Source organism: Rousettus aegyptiacus, unplaced genomic scaffold, assembly GCF_014176215.1.
Source record: "Rousettus aegyptiacus isolate mRouAeg1 unplaced genomic scaffold, mRouAeg1.p scaffold_m13_p_15, whole genome shotgun sequence".
Lineage (NCBI taxonomy): Eukaryota > Metazoa > Chordata > Mammalia > Chiroptera > Pteropodidae > Rousettus > Rousettus aegyptiacus.
In genome coordinates, this window is record NW_023416290.1 from 850725 (window position 1) to 863583 (window position 12859).

At 40.6% G+C, this 12859-nt stretch overlaps 1 protein-coding gene across 2 annotated transcripts in view; it reads right to left on the reverse strand.

Annotated features, from left to right (window-relative positions):
* CNBD1 (cyclic nucleotide binding domain containing 1) overlaps positions 1-12859 on the reverse strand; it is a 163806-nt gene that overhangs the window by 32747 nt on the left and 118200 nt on the right. The window contains exons 1-2 of one of the 2 annotated variants that reach the window (XR_001597916.2): positions 12492-12575; positions 9654-9713 (exon numbers count right to left, since the gene is read on the reverse strand). Coding sequence is in view for 1 of the 2 variants with exons in the window: in XM_036232746.1 (XP_036088639.1) it covers positions 9654-9713 (60 nt within the window). In the remaining variant the exon portion in view is untranslated. Of the gene's footprint in view, positions 1-9653; positions 9714-12491; positions 12576-12859 lie in introns of those variants that run through there. The other variant, XM_036232746.1, reaches the window with a different exon arrangement.

The following is a 12859-nucleotide window of genomic DNA, read 5'->3' on the forward strand; positions in this document are numbered from 1 at the left end:
CCATTTAACATACTACCATTAAGTTATTTTCCAAGTAATTGTTATGAGGGAAAACAACTACATGTTAAATCCATTGATTTTTTTTGCCCATAAAACTTTGGTAATTAAAACAGTGCTAATTAAAAAAAAGAAAGAGAGAGAAAATGAATCTCGGGGCAGTAAGCAGATACTTAACATGGTAATCCAAAGAGTCAGGACACATTTAAATGAATTTTTCTATTAACACTGAATACCAAGCAGCAGTGATACTGAGACGTACGATGAAGATAAGGGACCCACGGTGCCACACAGACATGAGCCTTTCCTGAGATCTGCACACAGGGAACACAGGGAGCCATTGCTCCATGGGTGAGAATCCCAAAGTAAGGCTTGGACACAGCAAGCAACCTGTGAGTCCTACAACTCGAAAGCAGTAAAGCTCATGGTCACTGTCACTAATCATCAGGGAACTACAAATCAAAACCACAAGAAGATGTCGCTGCACACCTGTCAGACTGCCTACCACCAATAAATCAACAGACAGCAATTGCTGGCGAGGACGTGGAGGAAAGGGAGCCTGCGTGCTGCGGGTGGCATTGCGAACCGCTGTGGCCACTGTGGAAAACAGCATGACGGGTCCTCGAATCATTAAAAAAAACTACCAGGGCACCCAGCAAACCCTCTTCTGGGTACTTACTTAAAAAACCCAAAACACTACTTCGAAGGAACATGTACATCCAAATGTTCATTGCCGCATTATTTACAACAGCCAAGATATGGAGGCAAACTGGGTGTCCACCAACGGATGATGGATACTGAAGAGGTGACACACAATGGAATATTTCTCAGCCATTACAAAAAAAAGAATGAAATCTTACCATTTGCAACAACGTGGATGGACCTCGAGAGTATTATTCTAAGTAAAATAATTCAGACAAAGAAAAACACCAAATGATTGCACCTACATATGGAATCTAAATTAAAAAAAAAAAGTAATGAATAAAAAAACGGAAAAGAACTAGATATATAGATACTGAGAACAAGATGATGATTACCAAAGGGGAGGGTGTACGGGGATGTGAACAGAATAAATAAGCAAATAAAAACTGGTGACGTACAGATTTGATTCCAGTTCAGTCTTCTCTTTATGTTACGACACAATAAAATCTCTAAATATAGCATAATCCTGCTTAATAGTTCAAAAAACTAACAAAACTTAGGATCTCATAGTGATGCCTGGAAAGTCCAGAGGAAGGAAAGTGCTGGCCGAAGCGTGAGGAGAGAGCAGGGAGACGTGTGGGACGCCGGGCCCGGGGCCTCCTGCTCTCGGGAGCAGGTGGCAGCAGAAACACTTGGTTGGCATCTGTGTCGAACTGCTTTATGTTTGTTTGTCTCTTATTTATATAGCCATATTTGCAAAAACAACTGGAGATAACTTACCATAAGAGATGCAATAAAAGCAAGAAAGGCCAATAAAGCCAGGTCAAAGGACTCATTGCAGGACAGAAGAAAAATGACAAGAACACTTGTTTAAAAAACGTTAACTGCAGTTTAGCACCAAACATTTATGACTTTATAGGCAGCTAAGTTAAAATGATATTTTATAAATATCATGGCTCCCATTTCCAAATAAAACAAATCTACTTCTCAAAGTACAGAAGGACACTGTTGGTGGTAAGATGTAACATAAATTTAATAAAACTCATTCAATGGTCCTAAAATTTGCTTTACCATTGAGTATTAAAAAGTAGCAATCCTTTTATTTTTCTAGGCTAAATTCACTCTGTGGACTGAGGATAAATCGGGTTTCGACATTCTCGGATGCCATGTCCGTCCTATTCAGAACAGTGTCAATGTCACGGGTCTAATGCAATGTAAGCCTCTGAAGAGGAACATGTGGTCTCTCTGTGGCCACCGATGGCAGGATCTGCTCCAGCCCACCTCTCCTCACCTTGGTGGACTCTGTCACTGATGCCACCGTCCATGGTGCCCCTCCCCAGGCACACCACACAGCTCTCTGCAGCATGACACCCAGCGGGCACTGCGGGGAGGCTGGCACAGCTCCTCTCTCTCGTGAACATAGAAAACTCCAGTTCGGCTGGAAACCTTTCAAGCAGCTCATCAAACATTCCTCTGTTCCTGCAGCATCCACCAGCCGGACGGAAACCATTCACCGTGTCCCATTAAGGCCCCATTATAAACACAATGGAGCTGGCAGTTGGAAAATTAGGTGCTAGCAATACTCATGTTATTCTTTACATTCTTACTAATTTACTTTGTTAGCTATCTATTTTTTTAAAGGGCTATGTCTTAAGAATAGTCAAAGTTAGATTTTGTTGATTTACTGTTGTTATGCTAGACCTGGTAATATAAGGTGCTACTATTTATTAAATTTAGGCCATTAAGTTTTAATTATCAAAGACAGCTAAAATAGAAAAAGAATTCATTAACTTTCTCTAAAATTAGGGAATTAGAATGTGGTCTAAAATGCATTCATTTGTCTTATGCCTTCATATTCTTTCTCTTCATGTGGTAAAATATACAATGAACTTGCCACTTAACCCTGAGGGCACAGTTCTATGGCATTCAGCACATTCACACTGCTATGTAACCATCACCACATCCGTCTCCAGAACTCCATAGTCAACCCACATTGAAGCTCTGGGCCACTAACAACAACTTGCCATTCTGCTCATCCCTGAGCATTAGGTCACCGCTACCCCTACTTTCTGTCTCCATGAATGTAGGATAGAACTTGCCTAGTCTAGGTACATCATGTAAGTGAGATTATACAATATGTGTTCTTTTGTGTCTAGCTTATTTCATTGAAGATAAAGTTTTCAAGGCTCACCCACGTTGTAGCAGGTGTCAGAACCTCTCTTATGGCATTTTGCTTTATCTGGAAAACATGACCATGTTTAGCCACAAAGCTGAGAAAGAAACTGGAATTAATGAGCATAGTAGACTGTAAATTAAAGCATATCTTTAAGACACACACACACACACACAGAGAGAGAGAGAGAGAGAGAGAGAGAGAGAGAGAGATTCTAAAATGTAGGAGTTGATATTATAGCAATTGCATTTTTTCCATTGCACTGGAAAATTAATTTAAACACTTTTCAGCACTTTTTCATGTGTGGTTCACATTGGACACAGAGCTTTTTAGATTTATTGCTTGGTTTGAAAATGGACAAAAACTTTCTAACAGCCTCCCTATCCGTCCTCTTCCCAGAGCTTATGAGCAGCAGCAGGTTTCCCTATTAAAAATGCAGTCCTGTGAGTCACGTAGGAAGATGTCATGGTGATGAAACAACGCAGCGAGCAGTGGGGACAGAGACTGCCAAGTCAAACACAAAGGGCAAAATCTGTCTGCATGTTCCCACACCCTCAAACACACATTCCAGAGCGAGCTGCCTGCGACTTTCTGATGACAGAACTTGGCCCACCAGGCAGTCATTCTCAGAAGGACTTAGCTCTCTCCAGAAACTGCATTTATATTTCCCAGATGAGTATGTCTTTCATCAGAGCGGCAGTCGGGAAGTGGGCAAGCTCAGCATCCGCAAAGCGGTCCTGCTGTCAGCTCGCTTCCCTGCAGACAGACATGCACAGGGTGGGAGAGCAAGGCCTGTGCCGGGTTTGGAGTCTCAGGAATAACTTAGGCTGCTATAACCAAAGACGGGGAAGTCAGTGACCACCAGAGGGCAAATGACATTTTCTTCAGGAAACTGAATAGTTTATTTACAAACTTAGCTTTTTTTTTTTTTTTTTTAATCTTTGAAATATATAAGGCAATTGTAGCAATAAATGCATAGTACTCAGGACAATGATAAACACAAAACTGTGTGCATTATAGCTGTGGATATCTTTCCTTATGCATCCACAGAAGTACATGCTCTTTAACAGATGTCTGTGAAACCCTCGTACATCTTTCTTATATATCTAAATTTGTTATTATAAAACGTATCAGACTTACAAATATTCTCTCCCATTTCGTAGTTTGCCTTTTTTATTTTGTTGATGATTTCCTTTACTGTTAAGTTTACTTTGACATAGTCCCACTTATTTTTGCTTTTGTTGACTTGACTTTGGTGTCAAATCCAAAAAGTCATTGCAAAGATCGATGTCAAGGAGCTTGGCCCCCCAATGATTTCTCTTCATAGTCTCATGGTTTCAGGTCTTACATTTAAGTGTCAACATAACTCTGAATCAATTCCGATATTTTTGTGTATCGTGTAAGACGGGGGTCCAGTTTCACTCTTCTGCATCTGGCTATCTAGTTTTCCTAATACCATTTATTGACGAGACTCTCTTTTCCCCACTGTATATTCTTGACTCCTTTGCCATGAGTTCTTGGACCACATATATGTACGGGTTTATTTCTGGAATCTCTATTCTGCTTCATTGATCTATGTGTCTGTTTTTATGTCATGACTTTTTGATTACTATAGTTTAGTAATATTGTCTGAAATGAGGAAGTATGGTACCTCTAGTCCTTCTTTATTAAGATTGCTTTGGCTATTTGGGGTCTTTTGTGATTCCATACTAATTTTAGGATTCTTTGTTCTACTTCTGTGAAAAACACCACTGAAATTTTGATAGGGATTATACTGACTATGTAGACTCCTTTGGGTATTAGGGATATTTTAAGAATATTAATTCTTCCAATCCATGAGCAGTGAATATTTTTCCACTTATTTGTGTCATCTTCAAGTTCTTTCATTGATGTATCTTATAGTTTTCAGTGTAATGTCTTTCATCTCCTTGCTTAAATTTATTCATAGATATTTTATTCTTGTTGATACAACTGTAAATAGGATTGTTTTATTAATTTATTTTCCTGATAGTTCATTATTAGTGTACAGAAATAAAACTGATTTTTGTATGTTAATTTCTGTATCCTGCAAATTGACTGAATTTGTTTATTTTTCTAACAGTTTTTTGCTGGAGTCTTTAGATTTTTCTATATATATCATGCAATCTGCAAATAGAAGCAGTTTTACTTCTTCCTTTCCAACTTAGATGTGTTTTATTTATATGCAAATCATGTACCTGATGAGGGTTAATACTAAAAATATATCAAGAACAACTCAATAGCAAGAAGCAATAGATTAAAAAATGGGCAAGAGAACTGAACAGACGTTTTTCCAAAAAGGACATATATTTGGCCCACAGGTACAAGAAAAGGCGCTCAATATAGCTAAAGATCAGGGTAATGCAAATCAAAATCACAATGTGAGCACTTTATACCTGTTAGAATGGCTATCACCAAAAGACAAGAGATAATGAGTGCTGGTGAGGATGTGGGGAAATGTAAATTGGTGCAGCCACCATGGAAAACAGTATGGAGATTCCTCAAAACAGTAAAAGTAGATCTGCTGTATGATCCAGCATTCCTGCCTCTGGGTATCTACCCAAGGGAAATGAAAATGATATCGAAGAGATATCTACACCCCTGTGTTCACTGCAGCATTGTTCACAACAGTCTTTTACTATTGATATGTGTGCTCTGTTGGTCCTATTTTATGATCCCTCTTGGCTGTCTTGGTACCTGAGAATTATGAGCTCAGAGACCAGATTCCCTTCATACCCTTTCTGGGGAAGGAATTATGTCTTGAAGTCTACACTGAAAGTTGTACCTATCAAGCGATGCCATCGGTGGCCTGGCTCAGCCTTTTCCCTGCTGAATCCTGAGAGATAACCCTTTGTCAATCATTCCCTCATCCTCTATGTCCTGCTCAGCTTTCTAAATTCAAAGCGGACAACCAAGTAAACAAGAAATGCCAAAACACTGCCTCCCTGCGTGGACTTTCAACCTTTTCTTTCACTGGGGCTTGAGTTCCTGGCTTTTCGCTTCAAGACTTGTATGATGACATGTGCTCCATTTCACATGAAGTGTCCCTCTAGCTGTAAACTGCCTTAGCTGTTCTGCCCTTGTCCTGAATCTCATGGCAAAATTTCCATCCTCCTACAACTCATAAATGGGCACTAGCCCTTTGCATGTAGTATGTGCAACTGGCCTGTGTACAATTTAGACAGATGCTATATAATCAACAACTATTTAAAACAACTTTTGAATCATAGTTGGTCTGAAGAAATACTTATATATTTATATTCAAAACCATGGAAACTAGGGTTTTACATTAAAGGAAAAATCACTGAACTATTGGCTAAACATGAGTCAGTCAGAATTTTTTGTTTTCTCATGGAGTATTTTGTGAAAGTGTTTCTGAGTTGTGCTTTTTCAGCACAGTTTGGAGATATGCAATAATTGTGTCCATTCTGCCCCTTCTTCCAAGTGGTGTCTTGATGTGAAGGAAAATGTGAAGCTGACAAGGGGTGAGGGAAACGTAAGAACAAACCCAAATGGAGCTTGTGCTGGCAGAGCAAGAAAGCCAAACTGAGTAAAGGGACAGAACGAAAACCTGTGGGGGCGGGGGAGGGGGGGCAAACCAAGCACAAAAAGCTGCCTGTGTGAGGAGTCCAAACACCAGAACACCAGGTGGGGTCTGCCAGGGGCAGGGCCTGCCTAGGATACACTGTCAGGTGAATAAGATAATGAGCCTTGACACCAAACATCTTTCATCAGCAATGTTAACTTAGAAGAACCGGAAAGGATACAGAGAAAGGATACATGTGAAATCCAGCAATTTTTCTCGTGGTAGTGAATGGTACTGAGCAATGACTCTCTCCCACAAACTCCACTTTTGCTTAGCCTTCCGCAACAGTGCCACGTCTTTCATCCCCTCCCCTGCGGTCTGGTGACCCGCTGTCCTGGAGGAACAGCCCCCTGCCCCTCGGCTCTGCCTTTGTCCAGGGAGATGCCCGAATTGAAAGCCCTGAGCTCTTGGGCCTCGGTTTGGCCAGGGTGCACAGCCTCACAAAGTCAGGCTCTCAGGTGCCGGGGCTCAGGCCCCATGAGAGCCTCTGTGCATGGCCCTCCCTAACTGCACGACAGTGGCAACACGGCGACAGCCTGAGACTGGTGACGATAGGAACACTTATACCACAAAAAGCGGCGAACGCTACAAACCAAGGGTGTCCGTTGCCTTGTTTTTGAAGGGAGAGTAGTTTGTTAAACACTGATTAACACGCCACTGTGTGTGACCGTGTTTTACATACACTTTCCAGTTGGTTTTTAGTTCCCATTTTTATGACTCAATCGGAAAAACGTGTACAGAGTCCCTACACTGCTTAAGGCTCTGGACTCAAAAGCAGAAACATGAAAGCTGACAATTCATCCCGCAACTCTGTCTACAAACTGTGAACTGCAGTGTGCTCTCCCGCCAGGTTTAATAAAAACGCTGAGGGGTTCCACCCTCCCTTGACGAATGGGCCGCAAGAAGAAAGGAAATCAAGGTGAGTGTCCGTGACAACATCTTGGCTCCAGAACAGATGTCCTGCCCCGACCAGGCTTCAAGCGCTCGGTGACGGGGCATTTCGAACGAGAATTTCTGTGGCAGACGAACTGGCACAGCTGCCAAATGGTCTAGATTTGAGGACTTGGGACAAGAGCAGCAAGCTTCCAGGTCAACCCTGTGAAGCGCTCATCGTCAATTGTTCACGCAATAACATTATTGAATCTGAGGGTATGACACCTCCAGCTCAAAGCTCCATAAATCATTTTCTAACTATGAGATGACAGGGTGTCTGACAGCAGGAAGTCATTAAAGAAACAATAGCTTGGATGAAGGGCCTCAAACTCTCAGACTTTCCAGGTATTCTCCATCATAAATTCGGGGTGACCTCAACCAAGTTAAGGCACCTTCAAGCTGAGCCATTTCGGCAGTAAAAACATCTACTGGTAGAATGTATACTTGCATTCATGTATTCTTCATAATTATTGAGCTCCAGTTCTGTGACAGGCACTGAGCCTCTCAGTCTGTCTACCTTACTGAAATCACAGTCATGAAATATGACAATAAGCAGTTACAAATTAGCTCAGGTAAGGGTGTTTCTGACAAGAGATGGCCTTTTAAAGAACTGTAAGAAGTTCAGTATGGCCATACATTTTGGTGGAGGCAAAATTCTTACAAAATCACATGCAAATTTTTAAAAACGGATTTAGATTCCTTTAAAGGAAACTGAAAAGTATTAAAATATTACTTATTTAAAAATTTTTTGTATATTGGATTAAAGAGGTGATCAAATTTTATTTTAGAAAGAGCCAGAGTTTGAAAGGAAAAATACTAAATATTTCAACAATAGACTTAATTTTAATTTTTTAGTAAACTATAACATTTGGCACAAAGAAAATCCCTGATGAGAGCTGAATCATTGTTCACTGACAGACAAGAACATGAACAAACATATAAGAACTAGCTTATCAAGAGAACAGGATGAGGAATTTATCAAGGCAAGAGCAAACTTCCACTCTGCCAAAGATTGCATCACTGCAGATGGTTATGGGAGGGGGTGCTTTAATGTGGGAATTCGTCCCACTCTTTGTTTCGCTGTTCTTCTCTTAACAGAAATAAATATTTGAGAAGTTTTTCTAACACACGATTTCTTATTAAGTGGGTCAGCATCCCCACCCTGCTCTCCACACCTATGACGCAGAGGAGAACTACGCACGGGGCTCAGACACACAGCAGCCAGGCAGCACTTCCCTAAGGTGTCCCACCGCCTGACGCTGGGCTGTGACAAGCAGTTGCCCTTTCTTCTTTCTAGTTAAGTGAGGGGCCATAGGAGTTTGTTCGTTTGTGTGTGTATTTGTTTGTTTAATAAAATACCCTACTTAAAATCTCTGCCTACCACTTTTACTTTCTGTCGATGGTGGCATGTCTCATACCACATTCTACCATGTTAGTCAGAAAAATAACCAGAAGTTGCTGCTTTAAAAGGCAGTACACTTAGACCTTCACGTGTGTTTTTTTCCCTACATATATTGGAGACCCTGCCTCAGCTGTGCTACAATCCCATTATCTCCTTTTTTTTTTTTGTCTCTAAATACATTTAAAAATATAGATGAATGAGATCTTCAAAGGATTTCACTCACTCACTCTATCTTATAGAAGGTATTGGAAGAGTGATGGTAGAAGACATCATTGATGATAACAGTGATGATGCTTCTGGCAGCCAATTTTTCGAAGTGCCCCAAACTGGAAGAATCTCACAACACTGTGAAAATCACCACAGTCACTAATTTTCCTTTGATATGTATATTACGAAATATAGTTTCATCCTAACTTGCCATTTTATAGCCCTCAGAGAAAGCACCATGAAATTACAAAAAACTCACTGTATCTGAAATTGACAAATGCAGGTTGAAGTACCAGCACCTATATTAACTATCCATGCCATCCAAACAAGTTTCTTAATCTCCCTAGGCCTTACCCTCCTCTTTCATAAAATAAGAAAAGCAGTAATTTTAGTTACATGGGTTAAATAACATATAAATTGCTTAGCACACAGTACATACTTAATGCATATGTTTCCCTTTAAATTTCAAGATAAAAAACAGTTACTACAATTTTACATGTCTTTTACAAGGTAGTATTAAGCTATCAGGAACTACATTTTTCAGTAGAAATATTTTTGTTAATATCTATTTATTATAATTACTTTGTTTCCCTTAATCTTCATGCTCTCTGAAAAGGTTATCACTAATAAAGTCTACTTCAAGGAAAGGATGATTAGTTACCCCATGTATTTCATTGCAATATATAGTATTGTACCTTGAAATTGTTCCATTCCTTTTGTTGTTCCTTTTGCACATATTCCTTTTTGACATCTTCCTACAAGACATAAGATTCAATTGAGCAAATGAGCCAATATTTTTGCAGTTATTTGGTATTCTGTACTGTGATTCAAACTACTATATTTATAGCCAAAGCCAGCTTTGAGCGTATATAACTGTGGGCAGCTGGAAAGATCATTGCAGAGGAGTTGGGTAGGCACGTGGTTGAGATGGGATGCCTTATCTGATCAATGCGTCAGGAAGACAGTTAAATTTTCCAAGACAAACAGTTCTATTGGCAGCTTATAAGAATTATCAAATATGTAAATAATTTAATTATATGTATATCATTCAAGAAACACACACATTCAAACACAGTCTTTCCAGGTATTCTTAAATCTTAACAACACTTCCATTTTGTAAAATAGAAAACAACTAAGAAATATAGGGGTGAAATTAGACTTGCTCCCCATCTTTTAAATCAAGATTAAGCCAAGATGATTTCTGTGGTACTATGTCACATTAGGATTATTAACCCATTTCTTTTGTGTATATAATTATTTCTCATTTTTATTGTATTTAAATTCAAATTGTGAACATAATGAGTAGATGGAGGTCTATATACATGCTGAATAAATGTCTATAAAATATATATAAAAAATAAAAACCAACAACTATCTTACTAATTGTCTCCTCCAAAGCTTTCAGTTATCAAATGTAAAAGGATATTTTTATATTTCAGGACATGATTATATGACTATTAAATTTTACATATTTCATACAGACATGATTAAAAAACATGAATATAAAAACATGTTTCTTAAGCAGAAAAGACTACCACTTTAACATTCCAACAATTTATATCAAAACTTGTACCTTATGGTATCTTATGGCCTATGTATGATCAAAATAACGCAAATGATAACAAATCTGATTTCATACATTATCACATATAAGAATATTAAAGACATATAATGTACAACATCTAAATTCTCTTCTGCAATATGGTCTTTGACATAAAAGTGTTTCCAGTTCATGATGATTAACAATAAGTTGTTATGGTTAATAAAATAAAATAAACAAATTAATAGAGAATAAGTCACATGGATTATTTGTTTTTACCAAAGTTATGAATTCAAACTGCACTAAGTATCACTCAACCCTTGGTAATTCAGCAGGCACATAATATCCTAACTTGTTCATTACTTATGTTTTTACTTTAGCAGTCAGTCTACAATGATTCCCAGGTGCTAAATGCTATATAAAATGACTTTGTTTTTATTTGCACATGTGTGAAAGTTTGGCAATGTCATTTAAAATCATGCCTATAATGACTCTCAGTGTGATTCAGCTTTAGGATGACCTGCAGTGTCTATGGCTTTCCTGACATCACTACTCCTCACACTGGGACAAGCTGCTGGAGAACTTCACATTGTAGAACTAATGACCCTGTTCTCTTTTTGGCAGTCTAAATGAGACATCTCCAATAAAAACAAAAAACAGATGTTCAATATTAGCTGATATCCAGGGTGACACACTAAACAAATGTAGGGAGTGGACACCTCAGATCCTCTCATCTGTGTAAGACTTCCTGGTAGCAGCATTTGGTTTGGGGAGAGTAGCATTTTGTTCTTGTAATGGATAATGACATCCTCCCATATTCCAGTCCCTACACTGCTGCCAAATGACTTTACTATCAAAATAATAGTAATAACCCATTATTTTTAAACCATAACTTTATTTTCATACTATTTGTACATAGAATAATAAAAGACTGCAACATGCAAAAGTAATTTATCTACACTATCAAAATAATGTCTTAATCTCTTTGGTCCAAAAATTCCAAGTGGCTTCCACCATTATTTATCTTCACCCTTCTCAAATACCTTCAGTGTAGACTTCCCTAGTTCCATTTCAGTGAAATAGCTGACATAACACACTTATGTCTTCCTCACACTAGAAGCTAGTGAAGGACTTGTCTACCAATGCCTAGGACTGAGGAGATAGCAGGTACTCAAGAAGTACCTGTTGACTAAACGAAAGAGGAAAGAAATCAAGTCCTTTCGTTTGCCTGCCTGTCTTTCTCCCATGGGGCTGGGGGGTACAGTCATCCTCACACGGTCAGTGCCACAACACACTGAATTTGATAAGTAAGCATTAGACTTCAGTCAACTGAATTAAGAATCCACCCTAACTTTTTAAGTGATATTTCAGCCACTTTAGTTCTTCATCTCCTCTGTGTAGAGTGAAGTTACAGGTTGAAGTTCACATTTTCGATAGCAATATTCTATGATCACAGCCAAAAAAAGTTCTTGCTTTTAAGGACTCATAAAATTAGATATTTTCCACCTGGATAATCTCCCCATCTAAAGGTCCATGACCGTAACTATCTCTGCAAAGTCCCTTTGTCATGTAACATATTCACGAGTCCTAAGAATTAGAGGGTGGACCTTTTGGGGTGTGATCATTCTGCCTACATCATTTATTTTTTAGACTTATTTTTTTCTATCCAATTTTAAATTTAATTTTTCATAGGTAATTTATCAATGTGGGGAACGCAGGGGACACCAGGCCCTCGAGCCGGGGCCAGAGTCCCCTCCATCGGGAAGCCGGGCAGTGGCGCGCGCTCTCAGAATCCCGACGCGTCGCAGCCCCAAGGCCCTCGGCGGCGGGAACGGTACGCGGGCGTGGGGCGCGCACATGCTCTCTCACACACGTGCTCACACGTGCTCACGCGCTCTCACACACGTGCCTCCAGCTTCCCCCTCGGCCGTGTCACAACCCCCTTCTCCCTCAGCCACCCGGCTGGCCCACCGCCCGCCCCGCGCCTGCTCACCGAGCGGACACGCTCACACGCGCCTGAGGTGAATCCTCCCACTACGGCTGCTCGCTCCGCAGCCCTGCGGGCCTCGAGTCCAAGGGTGTGGGCGGCGGCCTCGGGGAGTCTGGAGCGGCGGCCTCAGGGGTTCCAGGGCAGGGGTTGGGCGGCCTCGGGCTCTCACGAGCACGCAGTGCACAGACGACGCCCCTGGGCGCGCCCTTCCCGCCAGCCCCTGCGGGCCGAAGCTCCGCCCACCGCACGGGCCTGCGCGTGCGCAGACCTGCTCCCGCCAGCTGCCGGCACGTGCTCCTGCTCGCGCATGCGCCGCGTGTGCGGGACGCGAACCGTCCTCGCGGCTCGAAGGCCGAATCGTCAGGAAAGGG